Source organism: Microtus pennsylvanicus, chromosome 2, assembly GCF_037038515.1.
Source record: "Microtus pennsylvanicus isolate mMicPen1 chromosome 2, mMicPen1.hap1, whole genome shotgun sequence".
NCBI lineage: Eukaryota > Metazoa > Chordata > Mammalia > Rodentia > Cricetidae > Microtus > Microtus pennsylvanicus.
In genome coordinates this window covers 68808160-68831919 of record NC_134580.1, presented here as the reverse complement: position 1 = coordinate 68831919, position 23760 = coordinate 68808160, and the positions used below count along the sequence as shown (strand labels likewise).

The window sequence follows — 23760 nt, the reverse complement described above, 5'->3', positions numbered from 1 at the left end:
ATAGCCTTCCATTGTGTTCGCAGCCAAGGGTGATGCCCAGGGTGCGGATGAGGAACCGTGTTGAATGGGAACAGAGAGTTCTGGCACCAGCACACCTGGCCGGGATTAGGAGCCTGTGGAAGGACTCCTCCATCCACATACACCAGCTTAATAAATGGTAGAAGCGAGTGGATGATACGATTTTCTCCCTAAGAACATCCATCCCGGTTCCCGGAGAACCTGTCCTCTTGGGCGGCGGGGGCGGACCCTAGGACTATCTCTACCCATTTGTCCCCAAGGCCCTGACCCCCTGACCTCTCCCTTGCACTGATTTCTTCACATTGGTTCAACATTAACCCACAGAGTTAGGACAATCCCTCAGATCCCAGAAGCTGACACACTATGTTGTGCGTCCGAGGCCTGCGGCTAGGTGGCTGCCTGGCTCTGGCTGCCCTGGTTAGCCTGGTACACAGTCAGCATGGTAAGGGCCCCTCGGAGGCCTGGGCATGATGGAGGATGTGGGATAGGCCTGTGAGTTGGGATTTCCTGGCTAAGACCAGAGAACACAGGGACAGTCCCCATGTGGACCTCAGACCAGAATGTCCAGCTTTGAGGAGTCGGGTGAACGGGGCAGGAAGGGGTCCCTCTTCTCCCTTCCAGAATGGTGAGTGGGATGGGGCAACTCACAGATTATGTTCAGTGGCCTTCTGGGTACTTCTGCATTCTCTGTCCCTTCTTGGAAGCCAGCTTGGGTAGGCCAGGCTTGCTTCCTACCCCTAATGGCTAAGATAGCCAGACTTCTCCCACCCCCCGCAGTGTTCCTGGCCCCTCAGCAAGCACTGTCGCTGCTCCAGCGTGTCCGGAGAGCCAACAGTGGCTACCTGGAGGAGCTAAGGAAGGGCAACTTGGAGCGGGAGTGTGTGGAGGAGCAGTGCAGCTATGAGGAGGCCTTCGAGGCCCTGGAGTCTCCCAGTGCCACGGTGAGCCCCACACTGGCCCCACACTGGCCGCTGGGAGGAAAGGCAGGTGGGTGAGGCAAAGGCCTGGACTCCCTCAGCAGCGGATTGCTGGGACCACAGGAGACATCAGCCTCCACCCCGCGCCCGTTCTGACCCCCATCTCACTGGGCTGTAAGATGGGTACCCCAAATCTGTCTTGGCAACTTTAGGCCTGGGGAGCGCTTCAGCTTTAGCAGTGGACTCTATTGTGACTATCTGCCTTGGTGCTACCTTAAGCCTCTCTACCATGTCTGTGTTCCCTTGTGGTTTGCCCACTTCTCTTGTCTTCTCCAGCTTGGAGGAGACCCCGTTCAGTCATGTGTGCTAGGGGACTCTCTCTTCATATTCTCTACTTTTGGAAGTCAAAGTGGGGGACTAAAGCTGGCTGAGGCGGTGAGGGAAGGGCATAGTTAATGCCTATGAACAGGAGCTTTGCAGAGCTCCCTCCCGCTGGAGACTCACCCCAGCCCTTGCCTTGCAGGATGAATTCTGGGCCAAGTACAGTGGTGAGTGACCAGTAGGGTTTGCCCCTGGAAGGGAGGCTAGAGACCTTCTGGCAGGATTTTCTGCTGCATAACTCCCCCACACCTCCACTTCCCTGCCTCCCTCATCTGTTACCCCGCTTCTAGTCACCTCATCACCTGTCCCCATGGCAACAGCAAGTGTTTCTGCTTTTTTCCCAGTTTGTGATTCAGTGAGGAAAACTCGAGACACTTTCATGGACTGTCTGAAAGGTGAGGGGCAGAGTTAGGGTGGGTGGATGGTGGGGAAGCCTGAGAGAAAAGGAAAATTCGTGACTGGTTACGAGCCAGGGCTGAAGCGGCGCCTCTAGTGCCCGCCGTTGGCTCTTTGTTCTGTGGTCAAGGATGTGTCTGGCAGTCAGCTAGGCTGTTGCAGGAATGAATTAGTTAGTCTGGGGCCTTGCTTTTAAGGCCTGGCCACCCTGTGTCACAGCTCTGTCTTGTTCATTCATTTTTCAAAACTTTTTCTTTTTTTTTTCCTTCCTTCCTTCCTTCCTTCCTTCCTTCCTTCCTTCCTTCCTTCCTTCCTGTCTTTCTTTTTTTGTGTGTGTGGTTTTTCGAGACAGGGTTTTTCTGTGTAACAGCCCTAGCTGTCCTGGAACTAGCTCTTGTAGACCAGGCTGGCCTTGAACTCACAGAGATCCACCTGCCTCTGCCTCCCAAGTGCGTTAAAGGCAAGTGCCACCACCACTGGGCTTTGTTTTGTTTTTGAGACAGGACTCCCCTAGCCCAGGATGGCTTTGAACTAGATGCTGAGGATGACCCTGAACTTCTCTCTCCAGCCCTGGGTTACAGGCGAGTGCTGGCTTCCGTTCTCCAGCCATGCTAATGATTCCCCACTGCCCACAGCTCTCAGTCAGGAAAGCTTTGCACGTCTGGCCTTGGTTTCTCTTCTATTCTCCCAAGCCCTCTTTTAGACAGGAAGCTGGTCAGGGCCCCTCCTGCTGCTCTGCTAGCATCAGAGGCAGTAAACGTGTCACGATGTCCCTGGAGCAACCAACACCGCCCGCTGGGAACCCTGTCCTTCAGGGACTTCTCAGAGCCTTCAGAGAGCGGCCTCCCTGCACAACGCTCTGAAACCATGTTCAGTCTAACAATGGGCTCCACTAGTGCAGGGAACTCTTTCTTTTTCCAAATATTTATTTATTTATTTATTATGTATACAGCATTCTGCCTCCATGTATGCCTGCAGGCCAGAAGAGGGCACCAGATCTCTTTACAGATGGTTGTGAGCCACCATGTGGTTGCTGGGAATTGAACTCAGGACCTTTGGAAGAGCATCTCTCCAGCCCCAGCCAGGGAACTCCTTAAGCATCATAGTTTCCTTCCTTCCTTCCTTCTTTTCTTCCTTCCTTCCTTGAGTCAGGATCTCATGTGGCCTAGGCTGGCTTTGAACTCCTGTTCTGCCACCCCTGTAGCCTTGGTTGTCTGGGAACTTGCTGCATAGACTGTGCTGGCCTGAAACTCACAGAGATCCGCCTGCCTCTGCCTCCAGAGTGCTGGGATTAAAGGCATGTGCACTGCCACGATTGGACTCATCTTTTTATTTTATATGTATGGGTGTTTGCCTGCATGTACATCTGTGTACCATTTATGTGTCCTGGTACCTGCAGAGGTCAGAAGAGGGCAGTCCCCTGGAACTGGACTTAATGACCTTGTATGCTGCCATGTGGGTGGTGGGAATTGAACCCAGGTCCTCTGGAAGAGCAGCCAGTGCTCTTAACCACTGAGCCACCTCTCCAGGCCTCATATTTTCATTGCTTACTCAAAAAAAAATATTGTACTAAGCCTTCGGTGTGTGTCAGGCACTGTGCTGGGATTGGGCGCTGGGGGTTTCTTCTTGTAGATAGCATCTAAGTGTAGATGATCTGGCCTGGAGCTCGCAATCTTGTTCAGCTGGCTGAGTACTAGGGTTATAGGGAGGTGCTGGGGACTCTGAGAGCATACATTAGTCCTCAGAACAGAGATAACAAATACTGAGGGACTCTTGGTAAAGCTGGAGAGAGCAGAGAGACAGTCAGTGCCCACAGAGGAGTCAGAGGTAGCACACCAGAAGAGCTGTGCCTAGCTTTGTGGGGATGAGTTGGTGAACAAATCTGAGAGAATTCTAAGTGTGGAAACTGTATGCAAAGCCTATGGTAACAGAGGCAGGGAGACTGGGCCCAGATTAGGACTGTCTGTCATGATTGTCCCGTGGCTGGTGTGGAGCAGACAGGCCTACTACAGAGGTGCAAAAGGCACGTGGGTTACCAGTGGTGGACCAGGGGGAGTCTGGGACAGGGAGGTAGACAAAATATTCATAGAAGGTCTGGAGAAAGTCCTCGGTCCGCTGCGGCAGACTCAGGTGTGTGTTTCCGTAGGTCACTGTGCTATGGATCTGGGGACAAACTACATTGGGAATGTGAGTGTCACTCACTCCGGGATCGAGTGCCAGTTATGGCGGAGCCGCTACCCACACAAGCCTGAGTGAGTGCTGGGCAGGCCTGTCTCTTCACAGGCCAGGAGGGGAAGCCGGGCACGGAAGGTCCCTGAGCTCCCTTCTCTTCCAGCATCAACTTCACCACACATCCTGGGGCCAACCTGCAGGAGAATTTCTGCCGCAATCCGGATAGCAGCACCCAGGGACCCTGGTGCTACACCACAGACCCCACCGTGCGGAGAGAAGAATGTAGTGTTCCTGTCTGCGGTGAGCTGGGCCCGAAGCAGGCCAGGCCAAGGCCTAGAGTTCTTCAAAAGGCCTGGCAATCTTGAAAGAGCTTCACAATGCTGACCACCTTCAGAGCAAGGGGGAGGAGTCAAAGTGAATGGGCCTCTAGGCCAGGGCATTTGGGAGACCTGGGCAGGCTGCCTGTCACCTCCTTTTCTCCCTCCCAGTCTTGGTTCCCTCATGCTCCAGGCTGTGGTTGTGTCCTGCCAGGCACTCTCATCGCTGCAGTCACACTTCCTTTGCGAACATCACAGAGTGAGCACATTAGGCTTTGCCCTGGGTGGCTGCTGTGACCCCTCCCGTGGGTATCTAGTCTAGCCACAATAGTGCAGACACCTTGCCTGAGGGGCATACCGCAGCAAGTGTGTATGTCTTATACCGCTGAGGCACGGCAGGTGCTCTGAGGTTCATTCTCCCGGGTGTGTGACTGGGCCCGTTCGTCCCTGGACCCCCGCTCGAGTGACAGGCTCAGCTGAACTTCACTCCTTGCTCCACTGTACCCACATTGGTGTTGATAGCTCCTTGAGGAAGTCCCTCCCAATCATGGTGATGGAAAAGTGCAAACAATGAACAGAGATGCAGTTTGGAGGCCTCAGAGCTGGCGGCCGGTCCTGCCTGCCTTCCATGATAGGACCGACTGTGGCCATCCATCGAATGTCTGTGTGAATATAAGCAGAGTGCCGAATTCTGGGGATGTAGTTTAGTTGTACAGCGTTTGGCTAGGATGCACAAGGCCCTGGGTTCAAAACCCTTACCGAAAAAAAAAAAAGAGAGAGAGACTGGCTTGGCAGTGCAGATCTATAATCCCAGCTACTGGAGAGGCAGGGGACAGAAGGGTCAAAAGTTCAAGCCTTGGGCTGGACACATGGCTCGGCAGTTAAGAGATTTGCTTCTCTTGCAGAAGACCACAAATCAGTTCCCAGCGTCCATGTTGGGGGGCTCACAACTACTTGTAACTCCAGCTCCAAGGGATCCAAAGGAGTTTTGGCCTACACACACACACACACACACACACACACACACACCAAGACATGAATAAAAATAAAAAAGATAAACCTTTGTTTCAAAAGTTCAAGGCCAGCCTAGCAACTTTGTGCAACCCTGTCTCAAAATAAAGAAAAACCAGGAGCAGGGTCTTTAACTCAGTGGTAGAGAACATCCCTTCCCTAGCTGCAGGTTCCTTTTCAGCGATGTTCCATCCAAGACAGGTCTTAAAGCAAATCACCAATGCTTTTAAGTGATCTTAACAAAACAGCTGCCTAGACTCTACCTCTATCCCACTTGCGGGAAATACATTGTAGGCCCGCTGAAATTGACCTGTCCACACAGTCATCCCTAGTAGACCCAACAACACAAAACCTTAACCTGGAGTGGTGGCACACACCTATAATCCCAGCACTTGGGAGGCAGAGGCAGGCAGAGCTCTGCGTTCAAGACCAGCCTGTCTACAGAAAGCATTCTGGGAGTGTCAGGATTAAAGGCTTGTGCCACCACGCCCGGCTTGTCCTGTGTATTTTAACAGTCTCCTCTCAAATGTTGGGGAAGTTAGGCATGTGTGGCCTATTGAGGGGGGATTGCTGAGGCTGGGGGTGTTTAAGCTGTCTCAAGTCACACAGGTGGAATCCACAAGGATAGGGGTTCAAATCTTCCTCGGGTCTGCGAGTGTTCCCCCAATTTTGGCTTCTGTGTCCTTCTGCACCAGGCCAGGAGGGCCGTACAACTGTGGAGATGGTTCCCCGCTCTGGAGGTTCCAAGGGGAACCTGTCACCTCCACTGGAGCAATGCGTCCCTGAGCGCGGCCGGCTGTACCAGGGGAATTTGGCTGTAACAACACTTGGGTCCCCCTGCCTGGCCTGGGCCAGCTCACCAGCCAAGGGCCTGAGCAAGTTCCAGGACTTCGACCCGGAGGTGAAACTCGTGGAAAACTTCTGCCGCAACCCTGATGGGGATGAGGAGGGCGTGTGGTGCTACGTTGCCGGGCAGCCTGGCGACTTTGAATACTGCAGCCTCAACTACTGTGGTGAGAGAGCTCAGGGGCAGAGGACAACTGGGTTCATTAGCGCCTTGCAGAAACCTGGCGAGGGGTAGGTCTTGTTCTCATTTCATAGATGAGTGGAGGGAGGTCCTGAGAGGCCGTTGCCTGCCTGGAGTACCTAGGCTCGTAATCTCGGAGTCAAACACCCTCCAAGGCCCGCGGGGGGGCTTGGGAAGGTCTAAGGTCCCAACGCTTTTCAGAGGAGGCGGTGGGAGAGGAGATCCAGGACGAGGAAGAGTCCATCGGGGGGCGCACCACGGATGCGGAGTTCCACACCTTCTTCGATGAGAAGACCTTCGGCTTGGGCGAGGCAGGTGAGGCAGGCGCGTGTCCGTGGGACACAGGGCTGGATAGCATGGTGGACCCCTCACCATTGGCCTTGCTCTGCAGACTGTGGCCTTCGGCCTCTGTTCGAGAAGAAGTCGCAGAAAGACAAAACGGAAAAGGAACTTCTTGACTCTTACATAGATGGGCGCATCGTGGAGGGCTGGGACGCTGAGATGGGTATCGCCCCCTGGTGCGTCCTGGACTGAGCTGCGGGCCAGTGGAAGGCCTGCCCACCCACAGCAAGGACCTGGCGCTCACAAGCTCTGGCTCCACAGATGCCCTGGAGCAGCTCTGTCTCACTATCTCATAGTTTTTCTTTTCTCTCTTTTCTTTTTTTGGGGGGGGTGGGGTGGGGTGGGGTGGGGGCAGGGTCTCCTGTAGCCGAGGCTGACCTTGAATTTCTGGTCCACCTTATTTCCACCTCCCAAGTGCCACCATCCTAGCCCAGCAAGTCTTAGTCTAGCCCCCTTTTCCACCTCCAAGGCTGCCTAAAGACCCAGGCCCCAGCTCCTAATGCTCACTACTTCCCCTGTAGGCAGGTGATGCTCTTCAGGAAGAGTCCCCAAGAACTGCTGTGTGGGGCCAGCCTTATCAGTGACCGGTGGGTCCTCACCGCTGCCCACTGCCTTCTGTACCCACCCTGGGACAAGAATTTCACTGAGAATGACCTTCTGGTACGCATTGGCAAGCATTCCCGCACCAGGTATGATGTTCGTGGCTGATGGTGACTGGCTGGGATCTGCGGGTCCGTTAGGTGAGATGTGGCTGTATAGCTCCACTGGGAAAGTGAGAAAGCCCATTTGACCATGCCCAGACCACTCCAGACACTAGAACCTGGTGCCACTTTAAATGGTGACTCTTTGAACAGTACATGTGCCCATCTTGTGCTGGCCTGCGTGGCTCAAAAGCCCCATGTAGATATTGGACTAGGAGGAAGCTGCCAGAGGGCTGCTAAGGAAGGGGTCATTCTGCCTCCCAGACTCTGAGGGCAGACTGTGACCTTCCTCAGAGGGCTGAGTGTTCTCACTGGCGGGCCTACAGATCTTGGCCTTTCTGTTGGGGTCTGCACAGGTATGAGAGGAACATTGAAAAGATCTCCATGCTGGAAAAGATCTACATCCACCCCAGATACAATTGGCGGGAGAACCTGGACCGTGACATCGCCCTGCTGAAGCTCAAGAAACCCATACCGTTTAGCGACTATATTCACCCTGTGTGCCTGCCAGACAAGCAGACAGCAGCCAGGTCAGCACCGGGGCCTAGGCTCTGATTCTGCCTGGGTTCTGGACCTTGGGGCCTGGCACACATTTGTAGGCTGCAGATTCATGGTCTCAATGCAAACGTCCTTTTCTTTGCTAGATTTTTTTTAAAAAAATTTATTTATTTATTATGTATACAATATTCTGTCTGTGTGTATGTCTGCAGGCCAGAAGAGGGCACCAGACCTTATTACAGATGGTTGTGAGCGACCATGTGGTTGCTGGAAATTGAACTCAGGACCTTTGGAAGAGCAGGCAATGCTCTTAATGGCTGAGCCATCTCTCCAGCCCCTCTTTGCTAGATTTTTAAGTGTTGATCTCTGGGAAATAGAGTTGGCAATCAGGAGGCTTCTGGATGCTGTCAGAGCCAATTCTCATGGGGTCCCTCTCTTTCCCTGAAGCTTGCTGCAGGCTGGGTATAAAGGGCGGGTGACAGGCTGGGGCAACCTTCGGGAGACGTGGACAACCAGCATCAGCGAGATTCAGCCCAGCGTCCTGCAGGTGGTAAACCTGCCCATTGTTGAGCGGCCCGTGTGCAAGGCCTCCACCCGGATCCGCATCACTGACAACATGTTCTGTGCTGGTAAGCCTCAGGTCTCGGGCCAGGACAACAGGGACAGGGGCTGGAGACTTGGGATGTGCTATGGGTACAGGCCTGGGCACTTACAAGTCAGATGACTCCAGGCAAGTGGCTGACCTTTGACGGCCAAAGGAAGGTAAAAGTTCCCACGCTGTGAGGTGTGAGGATAGGGAGAGTGTGTTGGCCTGTGGCCATTAATTCCTGCTCAATACATGTACTTCAGCGGAGGTACTGGGTAGGGAAAGGGCATTCATCCAGCCACTCAACACAGTTCTTGAATCCCTATTGTGTCCAAGACAGCAGATGAGGGTGCACAGCATAGGCCCAAATAGATGGTCCTGAGGATGCTTCCTTCCTAGAACGGGGCATGCTAGCCCAGAGCATCATAGGCCCAAATAGATGGTCCTGAGGATGCTTCCTTCCTAGAAGGGGGCATGCTAGCCCAGAGCATCATAGGCCCAAATAGATGGTCCTGAGGATGCTTCCTTCCTAGAAGGGGGCATGCCAGCCCAGAGCATCATAGGCCCAAATAGATGGTCCTAAGGATGCTTCCTTCCTAGAAGGGGGCATGCCAGCCCAGAGCATCATAGGCCCAAATAGATGGTCCTGAGGATGCTTCCTTCCTAGAAGGGGGCATGCCAGCCGAGAGCATCAGTTCTTGATAACAGCTCTGAAGAGGAGAGAACAAAGTCAGACAAATACAGGGGTCAGAGAGGGTTGCAGAAGGCCTTTCTCAAGAAGGTGGAGGCTAAGCAGAGACTGGAAGAAGTGAACGGAGAGTCGTACACAGACGGGGGTGTATGATCCTGGCTTTAGGGCAGATGCAGGTACCAGGGTCCTGAGGTGCAGCAGGGAAGCAGGTGGGGTTGGAGTTCTGTAAACCCAGCAATCCTCCGGGACGAGGTTAGAGAAGCCAGGTGTAGTGGTGTACATCTGTAATCTCAGCACTCAGTGAGTGGAGGCAGGACTTGGGCCACAGTAGACCTTGTTTCATAAAAACAAGCAAACAGCTGGGCATGGTGGTTCACACCTTTAATCCCAGCACTCTGGAGGTGAGGCAAGGACGATCTCTTGTGAGTTCAAGGATAGCCTGGTCTACATAAAAGTTACATATGGGACAGACAGGGCTACACAGAGGGACCCTGTCTCAAACAAAACAAAACAAAATCCAAGTAAACAAATAAGAGTTTATGGGTATTTTTATTGGAATTGTATTATGTTCACAAAACATCTTTTTAATGTTGAGTATAATTCCATTCAAATAAGGACCAGAATGTTGGCTCACTCCAGTGCTGTGGGAACTGCTCCTGTCTCAAGTCTATCTGCTCTGCTGTCTTTCTGAAATGCTGGGGTGTCTGTGATCTTTTTGTTCTGTGGCACCTTACTTTATAGATTTATGTTTCATCTCATTCTCTTCCAGTTGCACAAAGACTAGTTAGGGATTTGACTTGTTAAATAATTAGACCTATTGCTTGTCTCTAGGTGGTGGCGCGCGCCTTTAATCCCAGCACTTGGGAGGCAGAAGCAGGTGGATCTTAGTTGAGTTCGAGCCTAAATCTAGGACAGCTAGGGCTACACAGGGAAACCCTGTTTCAACCCCACCACCACCAAAAAAAGAAAAGAAAAAAATTATTTTTCTGTAATATTAATTCCTACTCTAATCTTTTATAAGGTCGTGTGTGTGTGAGAGAGAGAGTGTGGGTTCACAAGTGTGTGAATGGGTGGAGTCGGGTGTCACCAGCGGCTCGTCACAGTGTGTGTGTGTGTGTGTGTGTGAGAGAGAGTGTGTGTGTTCACACGTGTGTGAATGTGTGGAGTCGGGTGTCACCAGCAGCTCTTCACAGTGTGTGTGTGTGTGTGTGTGTGTGTGTGTGTGTGTGAGAGAGAGAGAGAGAGAGAGAGAGAGAGAGGGTTCACACGTGTGTGTGAATGTGTGGAGTCGGGTGTCACCAGCGGCTCGTCACAGTGTGTGTGTGAGAGTGTGGGTTCACACACGTGTGTGTGAATGTGTGGAGTTGGGTGTCGTCAGCGGCTCTTCACAGTGTGTGTGTGTGTGGGGGGAGTGTGGGTTCACACATGTGTGTGAATTTGTGTGGAGTCGGGTGTCACCAGCGGCTTGTCACATGTATTTATGTACTGAGTTTCACTATGTATTCTTGACTGACAGGCTGGCATCAAACACAGAGATTTACCTGTGCCTATATTAAAGTCATTTGGCTTTGAGCTGTTAGTAGATATATATTTTTAAAAGATTATTTATTATGTACGCAGTGTTCTGCCTGCATGTAAGTCTGTAGGCCAGAAGGGGGCACCAGATCTCACTATAGATGGGAATTGAACTCAGGACCTCTGGAAGTGCTCCAGCCTCTGAGCCATCTCTGCAGCTGTTTAGCAGATATTTAACAAAAATAAAAACTATTTTTCTGAAATAGGATTTTACTGTATAGTTTAGGTTGGCCCCCTGCCTAAGCTGCCTCGGGGCATCGCATACCCGGCTCACTTTTTCTTTGAAAACTTTTATTACTGTGGTGCTGCAGACTGAGCCCAGGGTTTTGAGGCAGACAGCTGCCCCACCACTAAACTACATCCCAGGGAACATTCTTAAGACCTGGGGTTTAAGGGTTCCTTTGCATTTGGGATGTTAATGAGTTTTGTCACTGTGATGAAGACTGTAATTTTCCTACTTTATGAAATAAGTTTTTATTAACTCATTATCATGTAATTATTGTATTTTATTTGCTCTATTATTTCCCCTATGTAATCTTTGCTTTTAAAGGTTCTGTATTTAGGAGCTGGCATTTTCAACACGCCTTCCTTCCTCCTTCCTTTTTCCCACTATCTGCTTTGTTTCTTTTGACACAGGGTCTCTCAAGTAACCAATCCACTATTCAGTTAGCGACCTTGAACTTGTGCTGCTCTTGCGTTCTCAATCCTGCCCACTCAGTGCTAGGATTACAGGCATGTGCCATAATGCCTAGTTTAGTTGTGTGGTGCTGGAGTCATGGCTCATCATGCTGCACAACTGCTCTCCTACACAGTACAGTGCAGGCTCATCATGGATTTCTACTTCCACCTCAGCCTCTTGACTGCAGGTGGGCACAACCATACTCAACCATTTTAACCTCATACTTTTCACCTTTCTCCACTTTTTTTTCCATTTCGTTTTTGTCTTTTGAGTCTCATGCACCCCAGGCCAGCCTCAAAATCACCATGCAGCTGAGGCTAATTTTAAGTGGAAATGGCTCCCCTTGCCTTTAATCTTTCAATTCTTGACTCTATAAGCATACACCATGACATCTGATTTTTTCACTTTTAATTTTTACATTTATGAGTTCAAGGTGGAATTTTTTTTGAGAATTCTTTTTCTTTGAGACAGGGTTTCTGTGTTCTCCCTGTGTCCTCCAGGCTGTCCTGTGTCCTGTGTGTCCTCCAGGCTGTCCTGTGTCCTCCAGGCTGTCCTGGAACTCGATCTGTAGATGAGACTGGCCACAAACTCAGAGATCTGCCTGTTTCTGCCTCCTTTTAGGATTAAAGAGTGTACCACTGCCGCCAGGCTCTTGAGGATATTCCATTCAGATAGTTTTGTAGTTGATTGAGGGTGTCTTCCTAGCTAAAGTCTTCTGTTTTCCTAAGGTGTCTTCCTCTGGTAAGTTTCCAGTGCTTGTGCATAGTTCTGAGATTACTAATTTGTGTCCACTGAAGGATTTGTTTCTATCTCATCCTGCATGTGGTTCAGATTATATATGCAATTCAGTTCACTAAGTTGAGGTTTGGGTGTATCTGTAGTCTACTTAAATTTGAAGGTATGGTTTGAGGGTACAGGAGGAGGAACAGTTTGGTGGTATCTATGACTTGGCCATAGTGGAAATGGTGAGAAATGGCAAGTTTGGAAAACCTTGATGATCAGAGCCAACAAGTTTGCTGAAGGATTAGATACCTGGGCTGAGGAAAAAGAGTCAAGATAATCATTTTGGGCTGACTCCTGAACCCTGTTGTTCTTCCTCAAGGTTTCAAGGTGAATGACACCAAGAGAGGAGATGCTTGTGAAGGTGACAGTGGGGGACCTTTTGTCATGAAAGTAAGCTCTGTAGGCCAGGGGCTGCTGTAGGGAAGGTTGGGGGCAGGAACTTGTTTTCAGGAACAGCCTGGACCTGACTACTGGAATCCCCCCCTTTCTTCCTCAGAGCCCCTATAACAACCGCTGGTATCAAATGGGCATTGTCTCATGGGGTGAAGGCTGTGACCGGAATGGGAAATATGGCTTCTACACACACGTGTTCCGCCTGAAAAAGTGGATACAGAAAGTCATTGATCGATTTGGGTAGACGTGTGTGTGGGGGGGGTACCCACAATATGGGATCCTCATGCAAAAAAATCACAAAAAACAATCAAAATATTTTTGTGGTTTGTTTCTGTTCTCAATAAAAGTGACTGTTAGTTAAGTCTCAGTGTCCCCAGGCTGTTGGTGGGCAACTCTCTGGACTGAACAGACGGAGCTGCACATGGCACATACACACAAGGCCTGGACAGAAAGGCCCAAAATCCACTATTTGTTTGGACCCTGGGCTGATGTCTCAGCTGGTCTTTGTTCTACAATGGAATCTTCAGGAGATCCTGAGGCCAGTGAAGAAATACCTCAGAAGCAGGACCAATCAACAAAGTTGCCAGAGGAAAGAGGGGGCAAACAGGCAAAAAGCAAGTTTTTTTCTTCCAGGTTCTTTTATGCAGGCTGGGCCAGAAGGCAAGGCTCAGATTTAGGGGGAGACTTACCCATTCCAAATGATCCAGTCAAGAACATTTCTCTTCCAGGACACCCACAGCTACACAAAGAAACCCTGTCTCAAAACATTCTCATCCCCACCCCCGCCCAAAAAAAATTTTTTTCCCACAGGCGTGTCTATCTGCTTGTGTTTTAGTTGATTGCATATGACAACCAAGATTTTAGTAATCCTATCTGACATCCTTCATCATTTCATCAAAATGGTACAGATATGCCCCCAAGAGGCTCAATGATTAACTACTTAAATTCATTCCATCTTCATGTGTGTGAGTGCATGCTTGAGACAAGGTCTCAGTATGTAGCTCTGGCTCTGCTGGAACTCATGATGTATACCAAACTTGCCTTGAACTCAGAGAGATCATCCTGCCTTTACAACTCCAACGTGTGTGTGTGTGTGTGTGTGTGTGTGTGTGTGTGTGACAGAGAGACAGAGAGGGAGGAAGTTCTCCTGGTTTCTCTATACAGCACTTATCAGATTAGAGCAATTTGTAGTAAGGAGGGGAAAGAATGTTTAAATTTACAGACTGTGGACAAATTTAAGTCTTAAAATTGTGGAGATGGCCTGTCACACAACACATCTTCAAGGTCACTGTTAAGGAGTCCTATCTATATAGCATTAAAGTCCTATTCCCACTGGGGACATTTAGGTGTAAGTGGTGGCACTGCAGCCTCTGACATTTGATAGGAAATTTTGGCTGATGTGAAATTTGTTGACACTGCAGAACTGTAGTGAGAAGATGCATGCATTGCTGAGCTTCAAGGCAAGAACGGAGCCTGAACATCTGTCTGCTTTAGGTGCTGACAGAAGTAGGGCAAGGGGTTCTGGTCAACCAACATACATGGCTTAGTGGGAGGGCCAGGGACAGCCTGGTCCACACAGTACCCTGTTAAAGTGAGCCAGGGCATGGTGCGACCGGTCTTGATAAATAAGCAAAAGCCAGAGGCTGGAAAGATGGCTCAGCCATTAAGAGCACTGCCTGCTCTTCCAAAAGTCCTGAGTTCAATTCCCAGCAACCACATGGTGGCTCACAACCATCTGTAATGAGGTCTGGTGCCCTCTTCTGGCCTTCAGACATACATGCAGACAGAATATTGTATACATAATAGATAGATAGATAGATAGATAGATAGATAGATAGATAGATAGATAGATAGATAGATAGATAGATAAACAAAAGCCAAAGGTGGAAGGACCTCTATCATTATCCCGACCTCCCAACCCTTTTCCCTTCTCTGTCTGCTGAGTCTCCTTGTATAGTTTATGGCTAGTCACGTGAGATCAGCCTGCCAAATGCTAGGATTATGGCTATAGGCATTTGCCACCACTGTATTGGTTTTTCATATTTGATGCAAAAGGGAATAGAGAATGAAGAGTTTCTTACTTATTCTGCGATTCTGGTTGACTGGAAAGCCGGACAAAAACAGGCACAGGTTCTCAGTGATAGTATCTCAGCTACTCTGGGCTTTAGGGGGAAGGGTTAAGGATTAGCTTGGCTTGGTGGAGAGGGAGAGGCAGAGGCAGATAGAACTCTATAGTTTCAGGTCAGTCAGGGCTACATGGTGCAACAGTTTCAAAACAAACCTGTAATACTCAGAGCACTCTCAACACCACTGTGAGGACATACAAACTTACACTTAGTTTTCAGTTGAATGGTGCCCGTTCTAGACCCCACTTTTCACAACAATGTCCTCCTTCCCTGCTGTGAACACTTACCACTCCATGCTCCCCTATAAAGCAAGTTTAATTTCAGGCAGCCTTGGGCTCACCAGAAAATGGTGACTGGAACCAATGCAGGGTTCACCTGATGGAAAAAAGTCCAGATTCATTTTCCTTCCATTTTTCATTGTGTGGAATGCCAGCTGAGTAGGAGCTGTCCTGGAGCCTGCCTGGAGTCTCCACAGAACCCAGAACCTCCTCGTCCTGAAGCAGCTTTCTAACTACAGAGGGACTCTGCAGTTCACATTCTGTCCTCAACCCAAGTATAAAGCAATTAGTCGGGACTGAAGGCAGGAAAGCAGCAAGCTGTCCAGATCTACCAGGGAACCCAGTTCCCTTGGTGTGGGAACTGTTGGCTCGAGTTGAGCTTGAAAGCGATCTCATGTCATCAGGCAGCAAAGCAGTAGGACGCTGTTTCTCCATCAGCTGGAGAGGACCAGACTTCAAAACAAGGAGGGACAGACAAGCTTCCTCTGTTCCTTGGGTCTGCATGTGGACAGAAGGCCAGCAAGTATTCTCTTCCCAAGGAGCTACAGCCCCAACCCATGAGTTAAGAAAAAGTGTACCTCAGCAGGTCATGACAAACCCTCTTCTACCCAGCTTTCCTTAAACAGGTGACAGAAAAAGTGCCCAGCACTCCCAGACATGGAGCGTCTTGGGAAATAGGTATAGTTAATGCAAACTTTATTTATAAAAGACTCTTAAATTAGTTGTCTCATGCCATGCATCCATACAGAATACAGTGTCCCTTCAGGGCTACAGGAGAAGAGCTCACAACTCAGAAGGAACTATCAAGAGTTTCTAATGGCTGAAAGCTAGAAAAAATTAGGACAATTTTACAAATGAGCCATTAAAGCAAAACAAAAAAAGATATGGAACCTAGTCTGAGCAGAGGGTGCAGCTGTTTGGAAGTCTGTACACTAACCTAACCCACAGTCAGTCTTCTAGAGGCAGCACTGATGGGGAGAAGCAGAGCTTGTGCACATCTGCCCACAGCCACTCCTTCCTGTATGCTGTCTGATACATACAACAGTCCGTGTACATGGGGCCTGCAGTGGCCACTTCACACTACAGGGCTTCTAGATTAGTAAACTAAAGCTGCAGAGTGCCGAGGGACGGCAGCTTCATTTGCGACTGCTCTTTATTCTCTCCAGTCTCTTTTTCAAGTCATCAATGTTAGTTGTGGAGGAGGAGGAGGAGGAGGAGGTGATGGTTCCTGAAGTGTGGGTCTGGCTGGAGTCCAGGTCTGAGTGCTGGTGCTGTTCGCGGGACTCCCGCAGCTGTGAGAGCTTGCTGTGGAGCATGTCTGTAGAAGAGGCAACTGGAGGAATTGCTGGTTTGGAGAGCAAAGACGTCAGTGGAGGTCGGTCATCTTGCTATTGAGAGAAGAAAGGGAGACTGCCTAAGTTCAGGGGAAGCAGTCAAGATGCAACTCTGCCTGAGTTTATACCAAGGTAGACCAGCCTGCCCTTGACCTGCTTGTCACAGCTCTCCGTTCCCACACAGAAAGAAAGAACAGTACCTTTGTGTTGTCAAGGCCACACCGTTGTCGAAGAATTTTTAGCCTTTCCAGGTAGACAGATGGTCCCACTTCTTCTCCATTTGTGTTACCTATAGAGGATACTGTGCTTGTGGGGGTGGGCACACACGTGACCTCCATCTGAGAAGAGATGCCTAGAGAGAAAAATGAAGGAAGCTTATGTAGATATCCAAATACCCCAACTTCCAGACTGCAAGAGCCAATCTGCTACCAAAGTCAACCAATTTCTAGGGTCCCCTGGCACAGCATACGTCTAGCACACACAAGTCTCTAGCAACAACAACAAAAATTTTAAGGTCCTGAATGTTTTCACTGTACTTGAAAACTAAAAAAATCCACAAAGATCTACCATGACTTAGTGATACAGGCTAGTCTCAAATATGAAACCTAAACCTTGTTGAAACTTCAAGAACTGATCCAAAAGGGCTGTCTGCCTAAACCCTTCATTATGTGAAGGACTGTATACCAAAAAATCACAGGGCTGGCATGGGCAATTCTAAGTATATGATGAGTACCCAACTCAAACAGGAGGTATGTGAAGAATTGGTTATGTCTGGGCTGGATGACACAACAGAGAAAGAGTTTTCAAATCTAAAGGGAACAGCAAGGAGCTCAAGGGATGGGTACTACCCATCAATATTCTTGGAGAAGAACAACAATTCATCTCAGTTACCATGCCCAGTTTGTGCGTGCCAGGCCAGCACTCTACAGACTGAACTACATCTTCAGTACCTCCCATGTGGGTTCTAAATATTACCCAAGAGGGAAAGGCACTAAACAAATTATGTTAGAAGTGGTATAAATGTACTGGGTGTGGAGGCATACATACCCTTTCAGTCTCAGTACCCAGGAGCAAAGTAGGAGGATCTTTGGGAGTTAAAAGGCCTATCTGATCTACACAGTGAGTTGGCAGAGGGTGCTATTTGGCAGGTAAAGAACAGGCTTACAAGATTTCCACAACTGAGATCACAGTATAAAAACAAGATCTGAATAAGGACAAGGAATTGGCTAACAGGCTTTCTCTTTTTTATTTTATTTATTTATTGGTTTTTTGAGACAGGGTTTCTCTATGAACTCGCTTTGGAGACCAGGCTGGTCTCGAACTCACAGAGATCTGTCTGCTTCTGCCTCCCAAGTGCTGGGATTAAAGGTAAGCACCACCACCACTGAGATCAAGGCTCTCTTAGCACCATATATATGACGACTAGTGCAGAGACTAGAAATACATCGGTGGTAGAGTGTATGTATGGCATGTACAAAGCCCTGGCTTCCATCCTCACATTAACACACACACACACACACACACACACACACACACACACACACACACACACACACACCAGAATGACAAAGCCGGTACAAAGGTCCTAAGGCATACATATGTGTCTGTGTTTCAGAAACAGAGAGGGGGCTGGTGGGTCTGGAGAGCAGTGGATGAAGTACCAGAAGTAGCAGGGGATCAGACAAGATTTCTGCCTTCTGGAATATATAGCTGGCAACTCCTGATGCCTTGTGAAAATGTGCACAGGAAAATGAAGGTGGATGCAGGGAGAACATCAGGAGGGCACTCTGCTGCAACTCAGGTAAGAGAGAGTACTGGGTGGGAAACCCCAAGGTGTCAGAGTGGAAGGTAAGAGTGTGGTTCTTGCACATGATCTGCAGGTGCAGCCAGAGTTTTCTGGCAGAGGAAGAGAAGACCAAACGCTTTAGTTTTTACCAAGCTAAGATAAAGTTGATACCAACAAAAATGCCCATGGAGTAAGTAGCTACCTCGCAACCCTTCAGCCTATTTCTGCAAGGAGAGGAAACTACACCTGTAGAAGTGGGGATGCGGCCTTTGCCTTCCCTCTCCATCTCAATCACCCGAAGGCCTCGCTCAACATAACTCTGAAAGAACTGTGAGGAGTTTTTCAAAAATGGTTCAATGTCAGCATCTGAATATTTCTTCTTATATTCATATAACTCTGCTAAGCCCTGGTAAAAAAGAAAAAGGAAGAGGTGAGGATGGATGTAAAATTGTGTTCCTTTTCCACAAAGCAGACCACCACCTATTAGTTGAATCCCTTCCACTCCCCTTCTCCTCACTTGCTCCATCTACTCCTCCTTCTGGTTTTCTGCAGACAAGATCTTGGCCCAGAACTCCTATGTAGATCAGATTGTCCTCAAATTTACAGTCATCTCTGCCTCAGCTTCTTGAGTGCTGAGATTACAGCTGTGTACCACCACACCTGCCTTTTTGTTTATTTTTGCTTTTTTGAGTCTCACTGTGTAGTTCCGGCTAGTCTCAAACTTGCAATCTCCTATCTCAGCCTTCCAAGTGCTGTAACTGCTACATGCTATGGTACCCAGGCCTAGGCTTAACCCTTTCATTCTCACCTCTTTAGTGTTCTCCTTAGAGCCAATCTTCTTAAAAATCTCAGCTAAGAAATCATTTACTTTGGCCTTTGATGATTTCTCATCCTAATAAATTGAAAAGCACAGAGAACTGGTTAGAGTCGAATTACTAACCACAAATGAGAGGATGGATACTAACAGCAAATACTTCAAAATATTTAGGACCTTACTGGTGGAGAAAGCCCAGAGCTGCAAAGCTTACCGCAGCAACACTAGTATTCTGATTATGAGAGCTTCCTGTCTGAGGATTTCTCCTCAGCTCTGAGGACCAGCTGATCTATGCCTCCCTGGTAAAGCAGAGTTCACAGTGAACTTACCTAGTGTCACCGAAGTCTCTCTTGGGGAATCAAAAAGCATGTGTTCACTACTCCAGTGTTTTGAAATTTTTATGTAAAAAATGGTTATACCAGCAAACCAAGAGACTGATCATTCCAATCCCTAAAATTTCCCCTTGAGAATCAGGCTACTCACTATTCGAGAAGCTCCCTTTTCTGTTTCCTTATCAGACTTGCTCCCAGACTGGTCCATGCTGTGCTTCATCATCCGACACAGGTGGGCCTCCAGCTCAGACTCATTCTTGTTGTCAATCATTGTGAGGTGGTCTAGGATCTGAGGGAGACAAGTACATTCAAATGCTAGCAACGGCCCTTCCAGGAAACCCACTCAGAGACTGACTGCTGTTCTAACTCACCTTAGGTCCTTTCAGTTTGCATAAGGTATGCAGAAGGGTCTTTAGAGTCCTTATAGGAAATTCACTTTTGCATTGCTTCAGTTTCTCTTTGGGAAAGACCTTCATAAAAATGTGGATGTCCAGAAGAATTCTGTCTAGGTTGATGCTGTTGATGGTATCAGGCAATAGTCGAACCATTCTCCATAGACACTATAAAAATAAGAAATAAGAAGCTGGAGGGATGACTCCACAGTTAAAATCACTGGCTGCTCTTCTAGAAAACCCAGGTTCACTTTCCAGCACCGAGATGACAGCTCACACCTGTCTGTAACTCCAGTTCCAGTGGATCCAATACCACGCAGACACACTCAGGTAAAAACACCAATGCATAAAGAACAAATAAGTCATTATAAAAAAACAAAACAAAACATGGGGCTGGAGAGATGGCTCAGTGGTTAAGAGCACTGGCTGCTCTCCCAGAGGTCCTGAGTTCAATTCCCAGCAACTTCATGATGGCTCACAACCATCTGTAATGAGATCTGGTGCCCTCTTCTGGCCTGCAGGCAGACATGCAGGCAGAATACTGTATACATAATAAATTTAAAAAAAAAAAACAAAACTAAAGGAGTGACTGAAAAATGAGGATAATTTATCACCATTTTTCCAAATACAAGGTTATTTTTTTAAAGATGTGTGTTTTTTATCTATGTGTATCCTGATTTATTATGTGTGTATGTGGGTGGAGACCAGAGGTTGACAGGATATTATTCTCTCTTACTTTCTATTATGAGACAGTCTCTCATTAACCTGGACCTTGCTGATTCAGCTAGGCTGGCTGGCTAGCTAGCAAGGCCCAGGTAACCTTCTCACCTGGCTTTGTTTAGGTGTTGGGGACAAGGACATTTTAAATATTAAAAAAAAAAATTTAAATTCTGTCTTGAGTTTCCTTAGTATCTGAGAAGAGTAGTTCAGATTGTTCTAAGGAAGGACAACTGTACAGCACTACAGTACCAGAAGTACGTCACACTCATCTTCACTTGGAGAGTGCCATCAAAGATTAAACACACATTCCCCTCCCTCAGAAAGAAATATGCCTAATCAAATGTCTTGCCTTCTACTTTCTAGAAGGCTGGCCATGAACTTGCTATGTACCTGAGCCTGGTCCTTATGCTTCACTTCCTTTCTTTCCCCCCTTTTTTTTTTTTTTTGGTTTTTCGAGACAGGGTTTCTCTGTAGCTTTGGAGCCTTAGAGTCTGTCCTGAAACTAGCTCTGTAGACCAGGCTGGCCTCGAACCTCGAACTCACAGAGATCTGCTTGTCTCTGCCTCCCTAGTGCTGGGATTAAAGGTGTGCACCACCACTGCCTGGCCCTTATCCATTTTTTTTTAAATAGCCTTGCTGTGTCAATCACACTGAACTGTGTATCTCAGGCTGGTCTTGACTCCCATCTTCCCGCTGCAGCCTCCTGCAGCCTCCTGTGTTACCATGCCTGGCTTACCATTTGTGTTTTCCAGAAGTAAGTACCTTAGTTGATTTCAGTCAATGTTGTACTTTGAATTTATTTCCCAGAAAGTAAGTTCAAGGTCAGCCTGGTCTACAGGGGGAGTTCCAGGACAGCCAGGGCTGTCTAGAAAAACCCTGTCCCTGAAAAAATCCAAAAAATCCACAACAAAACAAAAACAACAATAATAACAAAATGAAAGTGATTATATCTTTATAAGACAAGAGATAAAATCATTTCAATTTTACCTTCATAACAAGCTCTGAGTATTTGGGAGAAGTAGCTGTTGCTAGCAGGCTGTCCTGAAGTAAAACAAGCAGGGCACTGGAAAAACAAATAGCATTAATAAATCTTTTTTTTTTTTTTTTTTTTTTTTTGGTTTTTCGAGACAGGGTTTCTCTGTGGCTTTGGGGCCTGTCCTGGAACTAGCTCTTGTAGACCAGGCTGGTTTCGAACTCACAGAGACCCGCCTGCCTCTGCCTCCCGTGTGCTGGGATTAAAGGCGTGCACCACCATCGCCCAGCGCATTAATAAATCTTAAATCTTCATGTTTTTCCCCGAGAAAGGGTTTCTAAGAGACAAATGTAATGCTAGGACTATAACTAAAACATTTTACTGTCCTCCTCTAGAAAAGTCAGATATTGTTACTAGTTTTAGACGGAATCACACTTGATTCACTTAGAAAAAAGTAACAAATCATCTTACCAGGCAAACTTTAAAGTTAAAATTGACTTTGATCCTCTTGCCTCCACCTGAGTGGAGTGCTTCCCAGGGCTAGGATTATAGGAATGTGCCACTGTGCGAGGTTTAACAAGTGCTGTGGAGCAAACCCAGGACTGTGCATGCCGGACAAGTACTACCAACTGAGCCACACCCTTACACGTGCAAACAAATGAGAGGCTTTCCCAAGCTTTACTGATGAGTGTATAAATATACCTGAGGATGTTGGTCTGGTCAGACTTCTCCAAAACCTTCACCACCAAGAGGTTCACAGAACGAATCACCTGTTGTCCTTCCTCAAGATCTTCAATCCGAGAATCCAGCATTAATGTGATCAGGCCATGCATCAAATCTTTCAGTACTCCAGTGGAGGCTTCCCGGGCCAGGCTCTCTATCTGAAATAGCTACCCAGTCCTAACTGTGTTAGGGAGGTTAAAACTCAATATATGGGACAAAGAAGAAAAGCAGAGTTGGTATATTCTAGTCAATATTCAGCTCTCTCTCATTAGATATGTAGACATAGGCCTAGTTGACCAATACTTTAAGTCCCAAGTGCGAGGATTACATGCTTATATCAACACACCTGGCATAATTACAATGCATTTTTAAAATACCTGGGGTGTCAAAAAAAAAAGGAAAGAAAGAAAAGAAGAACAGCTAAGCATTTTATTTTATATCCCAAATTAGGGAATTCTTGAGTAAACGTGTGTGCTGCTGACATGGTCCATATCAAGGAATCATCTCAGCCCTAACAGAGTGGCAAAGTCTTCTCCATGTGAGACACAGAGGGAAATGGCAAAGCCTTCCTTAGGGGTCAGAGTGTGGGTGTTGATAGTATGTCCACAGCCTGAAGACTACCCCTATGGAGACTGCTCCTAAAGAGATGACTATACCTTCTCTTTTGTCCAGCCATGTGACACAACTCCTGTGTCTCCTTGTTTATCTGTTCAACTCTATATAATAAATGTTGAATTTCTCGGGTGCTGAGGTTTCCCCATCCAAAAGTCTAGACCACTCTATGGCTATATTTCTGTCTTTCCTTCATTCCGCTTCTACTCCAGTTGTGCTGGATGAGACACTTAGCACGTAGGTAATACTCAGTGCTAAAAGTGAAAGCTGGCTACATGACTCGGATAATTCTACCTAGTGACATAGGTCTCACATCAACATCAGCACTGACTCTGGCTTGAGATCCTGGATGGACCGACAGAAATGTCTTACCGAAATCATGTTGCCAATGATACAGCTATACAACTTAATGATTTCATCCTTGTCCAACTTCTCATCTGCCATATGTGTACTGTAGATGAGTCTTAGCTGCATGAACGTCGCGATCAGAAACTGATCAATGTGGCCAGACATAGCTTCAGCCTTGTCTTCCTGCCTCAGGACCTCATCAATCTGATAATAAAAATTCCAAGCTGTAGTTTCCAAGCTTTATGAGTGGCAAAAAGACAGTATAAGACACCTTTCCTTAGGAAAATTCATTAGTAAAGTGCTTATTTTACCTAATTTTATAAACAACTAGTCCTTAAGAATTCAACTATTCAATACATTTTTACTGAGCAACTTAGTATTAAGTAAATTAGTCAGAGACTCTGTTCTAAGAGGCTTACTGTCTAGTTCAGGGAATAATCCCTATGCTTAAATATTCAATTTATTAAGAGAATTTTTTTTTATTTTAGATAGTTTTAATATTAAACCTTTCATAAAAAAATCAAGAGTAGTGGCAGAGTGAGAACCTGCCTTTAAACAAAAACAACAAGAATAAGGCTGGAGAGACAGCTCTGCTCTTCCAGAGGTTTTGAGTTCAATTCCCAGCCACCACATGGTGGCTCACAACCATAATGAAATCTGGTGCCCTCTTCTGACTTGCAGGTATACATGCAGATAGAACCCTGTACACATAATAAATCTTAAAAAAAAAAAAACCAACAAAACAACTTTAAACTTAGTAGAAAGATGCTCTGCCATTGAGCTCTTTATATGAAGACCACCTTCCTACTAAGTTTAGGATTAAGGCCGGGCGGTT

General features: G+C 47.6%; 2 protein-coding genes across 6 annotated transcripts in view; one reads left to right on the top strand and one right to left on the bottom strand.

The window, feature by feature from the left end:
* Positions 1-351: 351 nt before the first annotated feature.
* Positions 352-12848, top strand: F2 (coagulation factor II, thrombin). The gene is made up of 14 exons (XM_075963666.1): positions 352-460; positions 796-959; positions 1459-1483; positions 1661-1711; positions 3859-3964; positions 4048-4184; positions 5908-6225; positions 6441-6554; positions 6631-6757; positions 7103-7270; positions 7639-7812; positions 8228-8409; positions 12414-12484; positions 12591-12848. The coding sequence occupies exons 1-14, from the start codon at positions 382-384 to the stop codon at positions 12729-12731; spliced, it is 1857 nt and encodes a 618-aa protein (XP_075819781.1). The 5' UTR covers positions 352-381; the 3' UTR covers positions 12732-12848.
* A 2722-nt stretch (positions 12849-15570) lies between these two features.
* Positions 15571-23760, bottom strand: part of Ckap5 (cytoskeleton associated protein 5) — a 91228-nt gene continuing 83038 nt past the window's right edge. For all 5 annotated transcript variants that reach the window (XM_075961373.1, XM_075961375.1, XM_075961374.1 and 2 more), the window contains 9 exons: positions 22950-23129; positions 21945-22132; positions 21257-21332; positions 19529-19717; positions 19309-19446; positions 18820-18903; positions 18258-18417; positions 16426-16577; positions 15571-16279 (listed from right to left, as the gene is read on the bottom strand). In XM_075961373.1, the coding sequence (XP_075817488.1) occupies positions 16028-16279; positions 16426-16577; positions 18258-18417; positions 18820-18903; positions 19309-19446; positions 19529-19717; positions 21257-21332; positions 21945-22132; positions 22950-23129 (1419 nt within the window). In that variant the 3' untranslated portion in view covers positions 15571-16027. The remainder of the gene's footprint in view (positions 16280-16425; positions 16578-18257; positions 18418-18819; positions 18904-19308; positions 19447-19528; positions 19718-21256; positions 21333-21944; positions 22133-22949; positions 23130-23760) is intronic.